This window comes from Corythoichthys intestinalis, chromosome 13, assembly GCF_030265065.1.
Source record: "Corythoichthys intestinalis isolate RoL2023-P3 chromosome 13, ASM3026506v1, whole genome shotgun sequence".
Taxonomy (NCBI): domain Eukaryota; kingdom Metazoa; phylum Chordata; class Actinopteri; order Syngnathiformes; family Syngnathidae; genus Corythoichthys; species Corythoichthys intestinalis.
The window spans coordinates 21,332,433-21,351,293 of record NC_080407.1 but is presented as its reverse complement, the minus strand read 5'-3'; the positions used below and the strand labels follow the sequence as shown (position 1 = coordinate 21,351,293).

The 18,861-nt window shown below is 39.0% G+C and overlaps 1 protein-coding gene across 1 annotated transcript in view; it reads left to right on the top strand.

Annotated features, from left to right (window-relative positions):
- Positions 1-17,666, top strand: part of LOC130928070 (zinc finger protein OZF-like) — a 28,381-nt gene extending 10,715 nt beyond the window's left edge. Inside the window, exons 2-3 of the mRNA XM_057854290.1 lie at positions 3,175-3,261; positions 13,709-17,666. Coding sequence (XP_057710273.1) covers positions 3,175-3,261; positions 13,709-14,967 — 1,346 coding nt within the window. The 3' untranslated portion in view covers positions 14,968-17,666. The remainder of the gene's footprint in view (positions 1-3,174; positions 3,262-13,708) is intronic.
- The last annotated feature ends 1,195 nt before the right edge of the window (positions 17,667-18,861 follow it).

Here is an 18,861-nt window from a genome sequence, read left to right as displayed (position 1 = left end):
AAACGTGGTGGCAGCATCATGGTTTGGGCCTGCTTTTCTTCAGCAGGGACAGGGAAGATGGTTAAAATTGATGGGAAGATGGATGCAGCCAAATACAGGAACATTCTGGAAGAAAACCTGTTGGTATCTGCACAAGACCTGAGACTGGGACGGAGATTTATCTTCCAACAGGACAATGATCCAAAACATAAAGCCAAATCTACAATGGAATGGTTCAAAAATAAACGTATCCAGGTGTTAGAATGGCCAAGTCAAATTCCAGACCTGAATCCAATCGAGAATCTGTGAAAAGAGCTGAAGACTGCTGTTCACAAACACTCTCCATCCAACCTCACTGAGCTCGAGCTGTTTTGCAAGGAAGAATGGGCAAGAATGTCAGTGTTTCGATGTGCAAAACTGATAAACATACCCCAAGCGACTTGCAGCTGTAATTGGAGCAAAAGGTGGCGCTACAAAGTATTAACGCAAGGGGGCCGAATAATATTGCACGCCCCACTTTTCAGTTTTTTATTTGTTAAAAAAAGTTTAAATTATCCAATAAATGTTGTTCCACTTCACGACTGTGTCCCACTTGTTGTTGATTCTTGACAAAAAATTAAAATTTTATATCTTTATGTTTGACGCCTGAAATGTGGCGAAAGGTTGCAAGGTTCAAGGGGGCCGAATACTTTTGCAAGGCACTGTAGACACAATTTTTTCATAAAAAACTAATTTAACGTATAATTTTTTAAGGTTACTTTTTCACGATCCACCTCAAGCTGTTGTTGGTGTCTGCTGATGGTGACTGCTGGCTGTGGGCACCAAGCCTATTTTTAAATATCAACAAACAAACAAAAAAAGCCTTTTATTTCATGTTTTGATGACTGACCATTGTCATCCAATTTTTCCTGCTGCTCTTGGTCCTTGGGGAAACCATGCTGCACAACCAACCATCACAGGCCACTGATCTATCAAACGTTAGGTGTAGAGCTGAAACGAGTACTCGAGTAACTCGAGTTTAAGAACTGATCCGAGTAATTTTATTCACCTCGAGTAATCGTTTATCTTGACAGCTCTAAGCATCATGTTTTGCTCGGACTACTTTTAATGCGGGACAACGCGCTGTCACGTGCGGAGAGGAAGAAGGGGGGGGGGGGGACTTACAGGAGCCGACAGCCGCCACAAACGACGCCGACGTTGCTAAATACTAGCCCGCACGATGCTACGTTGGTACAGGTAGCGTCTCATAGAGATCACATGTATGTTGAACTAGATGCTAAATGACAGACTCGGCCGCGTCTGAGCAGCCTTAGTAAACAGCCGCCATCTTAAAGCAGTAGAGCGCTAAGCGCTAATAAAGAGCGCTAAGCGCTAATAAAGAGCGCTAATAAATAAGATTAACGTTACTGTTCTGAAGTAACGTTAGCCCTGCGGAGGGCTAGGTTTCTATTAATTATGACCACTGTCGATGCTTGGCTAACGTGTCTTACATACAGGCTTTAACATAACATAGCATTGTGGAGTGATGAGGGTGTAAAATAAAAACTTAATCATGCTAACTATCAATTTTAGCTCAGTAGTCATTGCTGGATAAAACACCAAGTAGCACTGGTGCTAATGTGCTCCAATACAGCCTGTATCATACATTTATTTTGAACACTGCAAAAACTCAAAATCCTATCAGGACTTGCAGTTTAGACTAACTTAAAACTTAACTAGAACTTAAAAATGGCTTGACACAAAGAGAAATTCAATTGAAAGACGTGGGGAAAAAATCCAAACTTTCAAGTGATGTGTGTTATCAAGCGTAACGGCATTTTTAGGTGAGATATTTATATATTTTTTTGTAATAAGATCTACAGTTTTTTGAGTGAAAGCAGTGAATTAGTCTTTTTTTTTTTTTTTTTTTTTTTTTTTTTTAATTCTAGTTACATCTGAGATGCAATTGTTGGCTGTTTTCAACAATATACATAGAAAATAAAGACATTGATTGACTGAAAATGGTTCAAAATTAGATGAAATGTCTTGTTTTCTCATGTATATTTATAATTGCTCTTCACCTAAAAATATATTTGTTTTATCCGATTACTCGATTAATCGATAGAATTTTCAGTCGATTACTCGATTACTAAAATATTCGATAGCTGCAGCCCTAGTTAGGTGTAAACAATGAACCATAACACCAATTACACCAATTGTTCAATAAATAATGTGATTTTCTTTATCAAAGGGTAATAAATTGTTATTGTTATACATTACACCATGTTGAGGAAAATCATAAAATGTTGCTCCTCTCTTGTAATCATTTTGTTTTCCTTGGGTCCAAAATGAAAAATGCCTTTAAAAAGGTACAGGTTTTTGTTTTGCTAAAATTAGAGGCTATATTCAAAATTTAGTTAAGTTATGCAAAGAATATTTGTTAAATGTCATTTCTTTGTGTTTCAGGTAAAACTAAGTCTATAAAATTAAAAGGAAATGTACAAACACATATACTAGTATATAAGCATTATATATAGAAGCAGTAGAAAGTGGAAAATAGAATTTAAAAGTCGTGACCACAAACCCAAACTTTTTGGCAAACAAGTGTTTTATATGTCAATACGACAAAAAAAAAACTTGGAACTACCACTTAGAACTTGGGAACAAAATGTTATTCATGGCGTTATCTTTAATATAATACCACAGGAAGGTGAATCAAGCAAATCTAGACATTCTCTGAAAAAAGACTAGTTGTGAAAAAAGAAAAACCTAAATCATCTTGCATTTCAACATAAAAGTCGATTTCCCGTGCTCATGCAAACAGAAACATATGTTCACTCCACAAAATGGGAAAGTTCCCTTCTGCCTTAGTTTACATAGTTTTCAGTTGGCACTCCAAATGTAAATTAGCAAACTAGCACTTACATATGTCATAATGCAATGACATAATCAAACAGGTACTTAGATACGTGATTTTATCCATTTTTCCATAAATGTCACAATTACCGCTGTGAGTTCCATTGCAATCCACTACAGCGCTGCTTGTGCTTGGAACTACTCACGCCCCACATGAATCAAGTGACCACCGGCGGCGAAGAACAAAGAGTGTCGTGACTCTCTTTTTACTGCTCTGGAATTTTCTCTAGAAGCAAAAACTTTGGGGACACAAGTTTGCAAATGAAATAAGATTTTGCCCATTTGTTTGTGGTCTTGCAGATCTATATGTCAGCCAAGCCAATTGTCCTGAGCACCAAGAGTCTGCATGCATCAAGGACGAGGAGGAAGAGTCCAGACCTATTCAAGGTCATTCTAAGCGTTTTTTTTTTCTTCACTTATGGCAGGAATCACATAGGGTACTTTCTCATAAGTACGGAAATGTCTTTCAGTCTAATATACTGGTAGTGGCTTTGCTTGCTAGGTCGTGGCGCATTGGACTCGTGAACGGACATAAGGTTTGCGCCATGACATCGACTTGACTACAGGTAGTCCCGGGGTTACGACGTACCTGACTTACCCCATTTCGACGTAGAAGTCTTGTCCGCCACTCTTTTTCCAGTGGTGTTTGTAAATGGAGTTCTTTCCATGCCTATTTTTGCTTAAGGTTATCATACTTGCACAATCTCATACTGGCACATGCCTATTCCCTTTTAATATGGGATTTTTTTTTCTTTTCGGGAGCCCCAGCTGTAACATGGATGCGAAGTGTCCCATTCATGAGAGAAAATAAATATAGATGAAAGTAGAGTAGATGAAAATAATACTCACACAGGTTCTAATTTTAGTCGCAAAATGCCACCATTTGGGGGCAGTCTGGAGGCCTGGATTGAAAAAAAAACCTTTTTTTTTTTTTTTTGATTGAAGTGATTTTTCTTTTGGAAATATTTTTTCTTTATTTGAAGCAACTTATTTTTTTTGATTGAATTATAACGTTACTTCAATTAAAAAGTTGTTTCAATCCCCCCAAAAATTCACTTCAATCTAGGGCAGTCCCAAACGTTTATTTTTCTCCCGATTAGTCTGCAGACTTTAACGATTCGTCGACTCGTCTAATAATTTTTTTTTTGACTTGCAATTACATTTTTGTTCACGATTATTAATTCACAAAACATTTTGGAACACTTAAATTCTTTCTTAAAGTACAAATAAACACAAACATTTCAAAAAATGAGGTCAAACGCTGATGAGTGCAGAAGAACGGAATGCAAACAGATTCAGAAAACTGACTTCACTTTTCACTTTCTCTGTTTGTGGTATTTGTTTATATTGTTGTAAGCATTAGAGCGAGCACCAGAAGAGTAGATAAATAAATGTCACGTATCAGTGGAGTGAAGTACAGGGAAAAAAAACTAATGATGCACATTCTATAATTTTAAAAATTACTATTACTACTCTTGATTGAAAATGATATATCACGGCAGACTATTGGGGCCAAATAAATAAATTCAAAAAAGGACTACGAGATTAAAGTACTCTTGCTACGAGAAAAAAAGTCCTCCTTCACGGCAGCGTCGCCGCCGTCCTGCAGTTCCTGACGGTGTCAGGGCCTGGCCGCTGTCATCTCTCAAGTGACTCACCCGCCAGTAAAGCCGTAATAGTCATTTAATATAGTAACAGCATTTAATACGACATACCTCAGTCTTATTTTTTACTTGATCTTATGATCTTTGATCATATAGTCCATGTTTTTGGACGGTTATTTTATATTTAGGGGTACCTAAAGGGTTCATTCACTTTTACGCAGAAATTCGGGTTACGTCGCCAGCCTCGGAACAAAACTCGTTCGTATCCCGGGGACTACCTGTATTTGCATATTGTAAGATTTCTATGTTAACGAATTTCGTTTGTTTGAAGTAATTACATGATGTTGATATATTACGCACAATTACGTAATGTTGTATGAAACACACTGGAGCCCAGTCGAACATTAAGTCATGCGGGATACACCTTTGTTTACTTACACTAAATCTGTTGACCCATTGTTCGCCATTAAAAGGAAGTAGATTTTTTCAGGGACTTAGGCAGCTTACAGAGCGACGAAATTTAGCATACTTGGTTGAATTGGCCCAATTAGAAGATACATTTTGGTTTTGAATAAGGGCGTTGCTGCACCCCCGTTTTTTGTAGGACCCTCTTCAATCAGGTTTTTTCTCCTAGGTGTGTAAATGTATTTCTGATCTCCAATAAAGAGGCAAGTTTCCAGGAAGTTAGGTTCTCATGAGATGATGAGAGGGGCCCAATCTGCCACCACCCTGACCTGCGTGGCGTCCGAATTGCGTGTCGTCCGTGTTGCGCGAAACTGTGCGGCCCCATTCAGTCCTGCTTGTAGGGCTAGTTTAAAATGGGTTTTATTTAATTCATTTCAAATAAATGTCCTTTGCATTGGCAATATTCCGAGAAAATGTTTTCACCCTCTCAAAGCCTCCACCGCAGAAGGAGTTTGTATGCTGGGAGCAGTTTTGTTTTCGTCATTTTTTTCATGATGAACTCGTCACGGTGATGTGCTGAAAACGTGTCTTGGGAGAAACTAAACCATAACGAAACGGATGCCAGTTGTCGTCTGATGAGACGAGATGAAAATTCGCCAGTTTCCGTCTTGAGATAGCAATCTGTGTTTTTTTTTTTTCTTATCGTATGTGTAGTTAGTACGCATCTTAGCGGTGTTTGGTCGTGCCACTCATGTGCGCTTCCCCCCGACCCACACACACACACGCTGACTCACCGGTGTTCTGCAATTCATTCAATTCATTCTTACATGACGAGATAACACCCAGTTGCTTGCACACGTGCCCCACATTAGTTCCATTGTTGAATTATATTATGAGCCGGTAGTGGTCACTATTTTCTGGCGGAAAAGCTCAGCGACGACATCAACTCTCGATTGCTTGCAAAATGCAAGTAAAAGTTGTTTTTTGCAGACTAGCAGGTTGGTTCACCGGTTCGTGAAATACTATTCATTTTTTTCCGTCCCCATGGGGTTGAATTTGAATTGAAAGATGAGCATTCAGGGCTAGCCCTGCCTGTTTGATTGAATTGGACGTCTACCGTTTTGAATCATAAAGATTCAAAAAAAGATAAAGATTCAAGAGTATTTTATTTACTGTTTTAAAATGTTAACTTGATACTGAAATAGTCGTTTATTTAAACCTGATAGGCTTTTTATACAATTTTTGGAACTAATTAAAAGCATCTAATAGCTTGGGGGATTTGTGGGATTTTCCACTGAGGTTGTTGGTGTGTTTTGCTTTTATAAGACCATTTACAATATTATTTGCACGTTTTACTGACTGACTATGCCATTTCTGTTTGTTATTTATAATGTTTTGTGTTTGTCACTGAATAAACAGGTCAGTTTCTTGTTACCAACCGTTGTGTGTTATTCAAACTCGCCTAATTCAGCTGGCTAGTTGTTATCAAGAGTACTAAAACTCTTTTCAACAGTGTGACAACTAAGTAAAGAGGCTAAATTACTTTAACACATGCTCAGATAGGTCGGTATCGGCCAGTATCGGTATCTGATCGGAAGTGCAAAACAATATCGGTATCGGATCGGAAGTGCAAAAACCTGGATCGGGACATCCCTAATTTGAGATAATACAAAACACGATGTTTACTCACTTCCTCGTTAGTCCCATGGTCCCACAGTTGTAGGGCTTGTTTTGGCCAATATCCACCTGTGAATGGGAACCTTTTGAAACCCCAAAAAGGCGCACACGACTGTCCCTCATACAGATAGATTTTTCTGCAGCCGTTTGGCTATATTAATCTGCAAAATCAGCTGAATCCTTAGTCCTTCTCATCCAACAGTACGGCTGTATAGTGAAGACTCCTTCCTCCGTACATGTCACAGCACCCTCTTTCTCAACTCGAGATTGTTGCCGGAAGTCACTCATTTTCATGGCGTGGGATTTAAAAAAAACTAAATAAATTTAGCGATCGGTTCCACACACATCCACTTCATTCAGGGGCATAAAATACTACGGAAAATATGAGATAAACATGCTTTTTCGTGTCACAGGCACTTTAAGAAGCTACTCAAAGCTGATAGCCAGGAGCCTGCGTACATTAAGACAATCATAAGAAAAATATGGGTGAATTATCGCATATTATACTATTCTCATACAATAACATACAGACAATTACATTAAACACAAAATGCACACAAAGAAATACTTCCCTAGAAGAGGAGAATTTATAACCTCGATATGTTGGAATTTTTATATGTACTGATCAGAATGCTTTTTAGCATCATTTTAAAGTTGGAGATGGATTTCAACACTTTTAGCTTGTCATCGAGCTCATTCCAAATCATGTAAGTCGTACTATTGTTTTGAGAAAAAAGCCGTATTATTACGAAGGATAACGTAGCTGTAATTAGTAACGCACTGTCCCACTCCGATGCAGCCCACCGCCACAGTTTTAAAAAATCCTAGGGGAAACCCTGGATTTATTTATTTGATTTATCATTTATCAGGCATGAAAATCTCTCACCTTTTGGCGTAATTTGCCGTTTTGAAATCAAAAAGGGTGACCTAGGTGAATTGTGTAGATCCGAGGACAAAATTTGGGGGGGGGGGGGGGGGGGGGTTAAATTATTATTATTATCATGTAATTAACTTAGTTCGTAAACTGAGCACTTCAGAAATCAGTCCTTTAAAAAAGTTACACTTGGACGGTCAGCAAATCCTTCTGGCTGCTTCGCTGACAAGAACCAATCACAGGCCAAACTGCGTTCCATTATTCCAATTACGCGCACACTCTTCACGTGTACATGGCGTGCTTGAAGAGCCTTTGGTTGCATTGCAAAGCTGCGAAAACAAAAAGCTGGCCTTATCCACGCTGGGGCAGACCAGAGTGCAGCATACACACTTGCCTGCATTTGCCAGCAGATTGAATTTGGTGAGTAATGGTATCAATCTTTTTCATATTTTGCGACATTAAATAAAGTTACTGACGTTCGTTGCAGCTTGCGTTGAACACTGCCAGAGCTAGCCAAATCTCCCGAAAAAAAAAAAAAAAAGCTTCTGTTAAGTTAGCATCAAGCTTTTGTATTGAACGGTAGTAAATGATGAAACACACTGTTGAGTCAAATTAAGTGGCATGCTCTCGGATGGAGGGGGGGGCGCCTCGCATTGATACCGTCGTCCGCCTGAGGCGCGTTATTTTCAACTGGGACTTGAACTGACGGCCGGCCCGACGAGAGGTGGAAATGATTCTTGCTTCTTACAGCTTTTCAGAAATACAATGACCCCTAGTTTTTCGCAGTTAATGGGGACCAGAACCTGCTGCGATAAGTGAAAACCGCGAAGTCGCGCACCCCCCAAGTTTTTTTTTTTATGTGTGTTCAATGTATTTATTCAGATTTAGCATTGGAAATAGGATATGTATAAGAAATGTTTTTTTCACCTTTTTTCCCCAAAGTGTAATTTATAAATGGTTTTTAATCACTTTAAAATGTAATAATTAGGATAAGTTTTAAACATATTACTGTCACACCAAATTATTTTTGAACAAGAATAAGTTGTAGGAAAATGCTTGGCTTTATTAAATGCTTCATAGTGATTCTACTCAAATCCTCTCAAGCTGCTTACTTAAACAATGATTGACGCATGCGCAAACTTTTTCTATGATTGAATTTTTTTTGATTGAAGTGATTTTTTTAAAAATAGTTTTTGTTAAAAGCAACTTATTTTTTGATTGAATAGTAAAGACACAAATGTCCTAGTCAAAATGTGGCCCAAACGCAAAACATTACTTCAATCGAAAAAGTTGTTTCAATCAAGAAAGTTTCAAATGCTTTTTTGTCTGAAATTTATTTTTGCATTCATACTCATTGTTTTTATTGAAGTTACTTTTTTGGGGTTGAAAATATATTTTTTGATTGAAGCAACTTTGTTTTTGATTGAAGCACTTTTTTTGGGGATTGAATAATAAAGACACAAATTTACCTCCATAGTTATTGAGAAAGAAATTAAGAAAGCTTCAAAAATAAAAGCCATTGGGAATTTAAATTTTTTTTTTTTTTTTATAGATTTATATTGCATTATGTAGACATGCCTCGTAAGGAAAGGAGGTTGAGGGATTAAAAAAAAGGAGTTGGTTGAGGCTGCTAAAGGCAGTGGATACCTCATCAGCTGGGTGAATAGCACACTTGGTAAGAATAATAGTTTGAAAGGATAGTCAGGTATAACATACAACAGTGTGCAGGTCAGGGTGGTGGCAGATCCTCCTCTCTAATCATCTCATTAGAACCTAACATGCTCGAAAGTCGCCTCTTTACATTCACTCACCTAAGAGATAAAAAACCCTATTGGAGAGAGTACTACAAAAAGGAGGTACTACTGAGCTGTGCAGCCAAGCCCTTATTTCAAAACCAAAAGGAATCTTCTAACTGGGCCAATTCGACCAAGTGTGCCAAATTCTGTGGCTCTGTAAGCTGCCTGAGTCTCTGGGAAAAAAAAGATTTCCTTTTAATGGCGAACAAAGGGTCGTCACGGCAACAGACAGAGACATGTGGACATGGGCCGTAAAATAAGTATTACAAAAGGTCTTGAAACTACAATAACCAACCTGAAAAGAACTGGACATGTCTTGGAAAAACCAGTGACTTTCTATTGCCACTAGTTGGCGCTGTAGGGTTGATGCAAATGACCCCTACAAGACCCTTCAGACGACAAGCACGAGATGTTTGGCGCAGATATGTTGTAGAAGTTATGACTGTTCAAAACTTGTGGTGAGACGAAATGGCTTCAGTCATTTTCACTTCTGTTGGACTCTTCTGCTTCAACCAAACCTCAGTATTTTTCATCAGGCACCTGAGCACATGTCTTATGGCTCCCCTGATGCAGGTTTCAGGTGAATAGATTTTTTTTCCTTGGAGGAGGAGCCTGTTTCGTAAAAAAAAAAAAGAAAAAAAAAAAGGCATTTCCTGTTCCCACTAGGGGGCGCTAGGCCTAATGGGTAATATTTCAATGCACTCGTGTTAAGGGTGGGATCCCGCACATACATGCCAGATATGAAAAAGATTGAACGTTGTGTCAAGGAGCTATTAGTCATTTACTGAATTTGTCATTTTGCAGAAAAAATGGCCAACTTTGGCACCACGCCCAGGTCAGACCCATGAATGAAAACGCACCATTTTGAAAATTTTAGATCTCCTATGTCTCCTGAATAGTCTCACCAATTTTGAAGGTGATCCAACTAACTCCTTCTGTGACAAGGTCTCAAATGTGCACCCTGTTAATTGATAAAAATTTCACATTCGATCCAAAATACCTGATTTTCTGTGGGGTTTGGAATATGGGTTCGAGACTTTTTGGAGCAGTTTTGCACAAGGTATCGACTCCCCAAATTTCATTGCTCTACGTTAAAAGAACCTAATAGGAAACGCCTTTTTGAAAAATTCAAGGGGGCGCCAATGAGCCATTTTGTTACATTTTTTTGTAACGTTGCAAGATTATTGAAATCCACGTAAAGCCGCATGTATGTGCAAAATTTGGTGAGTTGTTCAGGCCTCCAAATGTAAACTATACGACAAATGGATAAAAATTTCACATTTGATCCAAAATACTCGATATTCTGTTTGATTTGGAAAATGGGTGCAAGAGACTTTTTGGAGCAGTTTTGCATAAGGTATGGACTCCCCAAATTTCATTGCTCTACGTTGGAAAAACCCAATAGGAAAGGCCTTTATTTAAAACTCCTTTCTGTCGCCACTAGTTGGCACTGTAGAGTTGATGCAAATGACCCCTACAAGACCCTTCACGGTATGACTCTTAACAAGCACGGGAAGTTTGGCGCAGATATGTTGTATATCTGCCGAGTTATGACTGTTCAAAGTTTTTTGCGAGACAAATTGTTGACGGTCATTTTCTTGTTTGGACCCCTCTGCTTCAACGAAACCTCAATATTTTTCATCAGGCACCCACCTTTGAGGTCAAAAGATTTTTTTCCTTGGAGGAGGAACCTGTCTCGTAAAAAAAGGCATTTCCTGTTCTCACTAGGGGGCGCTAGGCCTAATGGGTAATATTTCAATGCACTCGTGTTAAGGGTGGGATACCGCACATACATGCCAGATATGAAAACGATTGAACGTTGTGTCAAGGAACTATTAGTCATTTACTGAATTTGTCATTTTGCCGAAAAAAGGGGCCGACTTTGGCACCACGCCCAGGTCAGACCCGTGAATGAAAACGCACCATTTTGAAAACTTAAGATCTCAAATGTCTCCTGAACAGTCTTACCAATTTTGAAGATGATCCAACTAACTCCCTCGGCGAAAAGGCCTCAAATGTGCACCCTGTAAATTGATAAAAATTTCATATTCGATCCATAATAACCGATTTCCTGTTGGGTTTGGAATATGGGTGCCAATGCTTTTTTGGAGCGATTTTGGACAAGGTATAGACTCCCCAAATTTCATTGCTCTACGCTGACACACCCTAATGTTATAGGCCAATTTTAAAATTTCAAGGGGGCGCCACTGAGCCATTTTGTTACATTTTTTTTCAACGTTGCAAAATTATCGAAATTTACAATTTTCCGCACGTATGTGCAAATTTTGGTGACTTTTCGTGCATGTTCGGGCCTCTAAATTGGCCGTTTTCATTTGCCCTGAAAAAAAAAAATAAAAATAAATAAATAAAAATAATCCTTTGCAAAACAATAGGGCCTTCGCACGCTTAGTGCTCGGGCCCTAATTACAATGTTATTTTTCTATAAGATTTTATGTCATTCATAATTATTAGGTGCTAGAGTTGTCAAATATCGATAATAATGAAATAATAGTTTTGAAAAAACTGCTGATGGTGGCTCAGTGACCATCTGATGTGGTTTGTTCTCAGATGAACAGGTTGAGGAAGGAAGTTTTGATGTAGAGGTTGAAGGAAGAAAAGAGGCAGACTGACTGAGTCACAGCCAGAAAGTGTTGATGACAGTGTTGATTTCTATTCACTATTGCCCTTTCCCAATGGCGTACCGCACGCAGGCTATTTTTAGACCGTGACGCTGCATTGTAAATCGGAAGTAAAGCCGAAGTGGGACATTATAGACCCGCCCTCGCATAGACCCGATGTAATTAGTGCTACTTTTCTCCGGTAATCTTTCAAAAATGAACATGCCGATCACGCATTGCTTTTTTGGAACTTGTAGAAACGACTCTAGACATTACGACACATGAAGGATGTTTTCTTCATATGTTTCCGGAAACCAAAAACTCGGGAGGAAAAAATGTGAAGACCGAATCAACTTGCGCGGACTTTAACACCAGCTCGGCGAATCCATTCACGTTTCATATGCAGTAAACATTATGTTGGGTTGGCATGGTCTTTCAGAGGACAAAGAGGTAAGCCATTTTTATATTTTTAACTTATTTTTTTAGCGTAATGTTGTGCCGTACTGCTTCTGTCTGACAATGAATGACCTAAAAAGAATTACAATGGTATCTGACTGCCACTGTTACCGTTTCTGTTATATATATTAAAAAAACAACTTTAGTAAGGGGGAAGTGTAAATAAATTATAGAATTAAGATGTGTTATCAATTAAAAAATTAAAGTGTTCATTGGCTATCACTGAGTAGCATTTGCAATCGCTACACAAAGCTAACTAAATTACCCCCAAGAACGGTAAGAGACTTAGGACAACCAGAGGATATATAAGAAAGACAGGGCTGATGGTAAAGGATAGCTTGTTGAAACAGGAGAATGTCATTGTCAGTCGCGTCGATAAAAAAGCTAAAGCTATGCGTGGGTCGGCTCGTTTTTTTCGTCTTTTTCAGCCTTCGACACTAAAGCCATCTCTTTAACTGAACATTTTTATGTTCTTCCACATCTTTGCCAGTCAATTTGGCACCAGCACATCATTTTCGGAGAGAATTGGTAGGTTTAGCTCTGTAAACATCTCCTTCGTACACGATTTCCATTCATTTCCTATTAGGGACAAACGGTGGCTTGTCCCTACTTAGCAACAGTAGCTAATGCCATGAATATTAATGAGCGGAAGTGACGTGTTGCTTGCGGTACGCCATTAAAGTATGTCAGTCACAGCCAATTTGAATATAAAGCTGGTTAAAATTGAAGTTGTTGTAAGGTGTATTAACTACTTGTTCATGTGCCCCTTTTGATTTATGAGCACCCGCCCCTCCACCGGTCTCTGCACGGTCCTGCTGAAACACAGTGTGGGTTGACAGAGCTCAATATTTTGTTGAGTTGTACAGTGTACCGGAACATATTTCCTCCACACCTTTCTCACCTTTTTAACCCCTGACCCATTTTCATGCCTGATTTTGATTCTTGAGTCACTTCCTTTTCAACAGTGGAGGGTAAAGTAGACAAAAATTTGACTAGAGTAGCGTGACTTCAAAATAATCTTACTCAAGTAAAAGTAATCATCCCCCAAAAAATTTACTCAAGTACCAGTGAAAAAGTATTTGGTGAAAAGAATACTCAAGTCATGATTAAAATTGTAACTGCTTACATTTTTGTATGATTTAAAAAAAAAAATCAATAAATAATAATAACAATAAAATAAATAAATAAAATTGCCACTGCTTGCGCGTGAACGATGAGGGCGTGTCAATGCACGATGACTAACTAACAGCCAATCGGTGCATCGTTGTCATGGGAATGACAGCCCAGAACGCATCTTGTACGCGCGCGTACATACTCTCGCACTCTCAGCCAGTGTAACCTCACGGCCTAGTAGCTGGATAGACGGTCTATAAAATATATCATTGGTATTATTGTGTCTTGCAGGTTTCAGCAAATATCTTGGTCCTGATGCTCAACAGCTAAAGCGAGAAGTACAACTTCCAATCAAAAAGGAGGAGGTAGAGCTGACATACGTTAAAGAGGAGGGCGATATCACCATGTTGACTGGTGAGTCCTTGAAAAACGAGGATTGTCCAACTGAGGCCAGCAGAGGGGTGGAGCCTCCAGGCGGCAACAGCTCAACAGAAGGATCGCAAGCACACATTTTCATCGCACAATCAGATAAAAATGGCGCCACATCACACTCACCTTACAAAGATGATGGTCAGAAGAAATCTCACCGTGACGACAAACTCTGCAAATACTCTCAGTGTGGGAAAACCTTTATTAATAACTATAGTTGTCGTATGCATATGATGAGCCAAACTGGTGAAAATCCTCTTCTCTGCTCAGTTTGTGGTCAAAAATTATCTCAGAAGTGCCACTTAGACGGACACACAAGAACCCACACTGGTGAAAAACCTTTTTCCTGCACAGTTTGTGGTCAAGGATTCACGCAACATTACTACTTCAAACGACACACAAGAACCCACACTGGTGAAAAACCTTTTTCCTGCTCAGTTTGTGGTCAAGGGTTCACTCAACTTCACCACTTGACAGTACACACAAGAACCCACACTGGTGAAAAACCTTTTTCCTGCTCAATTTGTGGTCAAGGTTTCAATAGAAAGCAAAACTTGAAAATACACAGAAGAACCCACACTGGTGAAAAACCTTTTTCCTGCTCAGTTTGTGGAAAAAGATTCACTCAGAAGAGCACCTTAAACGCCCACACAAGAACCCACACTGGTGAAAAACCTTTTTCCTGCTCAGTTTGTGGAAAAGGATTCACTCAGAAGAGTGCCTTAAAAGTACACATAAGAACCCACACTGGTGAAAAACCTTTTTCCTGCTTAGTTTGTGGTCACAGTTTCACTGAAAAGAAAAACTTACAAACACACACAAGAACCCACACTGGTGAAAAACCTTTTTCCTGCTCAGTTTGTGGTCACAGTTTCAATGAAAAGAAAAACTTAAAAACACACACAAGAACCCACACTGGTGAAAAACCTTTTTCCTGCTCAGTTTGTGGAAAAAGATTCACTCAGAAGATCGCCTTAAACATACACACAAGTACCCACACTCGCAAAACCCCTTTTTCCTGCTCAAATTGTGGTAAAGAATTCAGTTATAAGAGTGCCTTAAAAGTACACACAAGAACCCACACTGGCGAAAAACCTTTTTCCTGCTCAGTTAGTGATTAAAAATTCACTCACAATCCTTGTATGATGTAGATCCACACTATTGCCAAAAGTATTGGCTCAACTGATTAACTCTCAAGTTGAGTGGGATTATTCATACAGTCCTGTCCCCTTTCACAGCTAATATTTCAAACAGTAGACCCCAAATTACAAACATTCTAAATCATTCATCAATTATATAATTACAAAAATATGGAAAATTATGATTGGCTCACAAATATTAGTTTTTTTGGGGAGGGGTGTTTATATATAGTTTTAAAAGTTACTATTCTTGATTGACAGTGACATATTACGACAGAGTATTGGGGCCAAATAAATGGAGGGAAAAAATGACTACGAGATTAAAGTTGTACTCTTACTACAAGAAAAAAAAGTATTATTTTGTAGGGGTAATGTAGCTGAATAAGTGGTTACGTACTTTATGTACATTTACCTTAGCTGGGAGCTCCGACAAATTATTGGTACAAATCTTTTGATTGATTAAAATTTGATGTAGATGAGCTTAAAGATAACAGCCTTATTTGGGAACCTGATTCTAAAACACAGCCTCACATGATGCTTTCATTACCGTTGACTTTAGTGGAGGTGGCAAAGCCGTACCGAAAGTACGTGGCTGCTTATTTAGCTACATTACCCGTTTTCTGTATTTGGCCTAATACTTTGTCGTGCAACTCGGACAATGATTATTAAAATTGTTTGTGCTTTTAATCATTTCGGTCCCCATCGATGAAAATCGACTTTGCTTCGGATTTTAAATTGCTTGTACTTCACTGTGCTTATTAATTTTATTCATTATAAACAACTTGGTTTTATTCTGTCCTAGCCTCCTCTTCCCTTTGTTCATAACAAGCCTAATTATAATATTATAACTCAAACCTAGGGTTGTAAGTAACTAAAACCGATACTTTGCTACCAAGTTGATTCTAAGATTTAGAAAAAGTGGGCCCGGACTGCCTTTTGTGCAATACCCGAAGTATTACCAGTACCGACGCAGCAGATTTGGCCGCTTCTTTTGTGTGACATATGAGGCTGCTCAAGTTGCCTGACAAGAGGTCAATTACACCACTAAAATGGGGGTTGTAAAATAGCAGTGCAACGGTTCGCGGTTCAAAACCGAACCAAACGGTTCGCCCTGTTCGGTTCAATACGCCTTTATGAACCGCGCCTTTTTGGTTTTGCAATTACAGTAATTTATTCCGAACGCTTGTGGAATGAATTGGTCAAACTCTGTGTGCCTGTGCGTGACGTGAAGCGCAGCTGTGGAGAAATTCCCGCCCCACGAGTAAATGTCCAATCGCTGTCAAGCACCTGTGTAATAGGAGCCGAGTAACGCCCTCTCTCGCTTACGAGCGAGGTGAAAGTGAAACAAGAAAGAAAACAAAAAAAGTTATGGCGAGCGGAGGAGTCGACAGACCAAATTTTGAGGAAGCACCGGCTTCTTTCAAATCTGCGGTGTGGCAACATTTCGGTTTCCCCGTGGACTACAATGCAGACGGAGAGAAAACATTGGAAAAAAACATAAAACAATTTGCAAGCATTGCTCAGCGCTTGTTCCCTATGCTAACGGCAAGACTTCTAACATGACTCAGCAGTCAGCACTTCAGCCTGCATCACCCACAGACATCGTTTTCTCAGAGCAGGACAACCCCGAAGATGACACCAGTGAAAACACACGGGTCTATAGAAGAGGGGTTCCAAAAGCCTTACAATATCAGGTCAGAAAAACACAAGAAAATAACCCACACAGTGGGGATTTGCATTGCAAAAGACATGCAACCATATTCCGTGGTTGAAGATGTGGGCTTCGTTAATTTAATTGCAACGCTTGACCCGCGTTATATTGTTCCCTCGCGGACATATTTCGCCCACAACATAATCCCCGACATTTAAGAAATGGCACGCAAAGCCATTGAAGAGGATTTCACGAAAGCACATAGTTTCGCCCTGACCGCTGATAGTTGGACGTCCCGTGCTACAGAGTGCTACTACCTAACTGTGACGGTCCACTATAATTCATACCTGTCAAGTTGTACGGTCTCGTCGTAATTTGTAAACGTGAGCATTGGTTTTTAAATGTGTACGTTACGTTCAAAATCTGCACGTTTTTCGTGCATTGCATTTTTGTTTTTTTTCATCCGTTTGGATTTGGTCACCGTTTCTGCAAGGAGCCAATGTTCGTTAATACTTGAATGACACGAGAAAAGTCAGACACGGAGAGGGAAGAGTGTTTGTTGAGACGCTGTAGCAAACACGATGCTAGGCTAGGTGGCTCCAATTTCCTGACCGTGGCCGACATCACGCCTAGATATCTCATGCATATAGAACTACAAGCGAAATGACACTCGGTAGCGTTAGTAAACAGCCGCCATTTTAGAGCAGTATACTTCTCAGAAAGGCTCTGTTGTAGTAAACCTTCCGAGCGAACCTAAGCAACTTTTTATCCAAAATACTCCTAAATTGGCAAAATCTTGACTTGAGTCTATCTTTAAAGGATGAAACAGTTATAAAATTTTCACATGTCGAAAGTAGACGGAAGGGAACTAAGGCAAAAACGGGAGCAATTTTATCAACTTTATCGGTTGATTCACAACATTAAATGACCTCCAAACATAGCAAAGGTTACTATGGTTTTTTTTTTTTTTTTTTAAATGAAAAAAAAACATGAAAGGTATCACCAGTTACTTTGCCAAGTAACTTTTTTACTACTGCGTGTGTATTTCAGTAGTCAGTCACTACACTTGCCAAAGAGCTAAGAGGCATTTTAACAGTCTAAAATGTTTACATTTTAAGTGTTTATTTCATTTTTTAAAAAAAAGCAAAATAAAGGCAGTTTAAAAAAAAAAAAAAAAAAAAAAAAAGCAAAATGCAAACCGAAACAGAACCGAAACCGTGATCCCAAAACCGAGGTTAAAACCGAACCGTGGGCTAACTGAACCGTTGCACCCCTAGTTGTAAATGAGCGATTATATGGCAACTTACGCTGTGCTAAAGAACGAGAAAAACAGTCAATGTATGCAACATGGCAGTGACAAGCGCATTTATGTAGGTTTTTTTTTTAAGTTTAACCCTTTAACACCTAAGCCTTTTTTTCAAAAGCTGCATACCTCTGATGCCTTTATATTTCAAAGAGAGAGAAAAAAAATCACAATTGCCAGATTTGAGTCCCTTTTTTTAGGAAACCGTAACCTTCATGTCCAAACTGTTGTTTTCTTCAACCAATTATAATCAACATTTTGGACCCAAAAAGACAACCCCCCCCCCCACCAAAAAAAAAAAAAAAAACGGCAGGTATGGTCAAAGGTGTTTTTGTCCTTTCTACATACATATTATGGTCAAAACAGATTATATACAGGAGACCAACCAACAGTGCAAAATAGTGACTATATACAGTGCCCTCCATAATTATTGGATTTATAATAATTATATGTTTTTTTAGCTTCTAATTTTTTTTCCGAAATAGTATGGGACCTTAAAGGGAAAAAAAAGAAAAATCCAACCTTCAATACAAGTGCATTAATTCAGTGGGGGAAAAATCCCACATAAAGAAATAATTATTTGACATCAAATAATGTGTGTCACAATTATTAGCACCCCTGGTGTTAATACTTAGTACAAACCCCTTTTGCCAACAAAACAGCACCTTCTCCTATAATGTTTCACCAGATGGTAAAAGACAAAAAGAGGGATCTTCAGGCATTCCTCTTTGCAGAATCTCTGTAAATCATCCAGAGACCTGGGTCCTCTCCTCTGTACTCTACTCTTCAGCTCACCCCACAGGTTTTCAATGGGGTTGAGGTCTGGGGACTGAGATGGCCATGGGAGGAGCTTGATTTTGTGTCTGGTGAAGCATTTCTGTGTAGATTTGGCCATATGTTTAGGGTCATTGTCTTGCTGAAA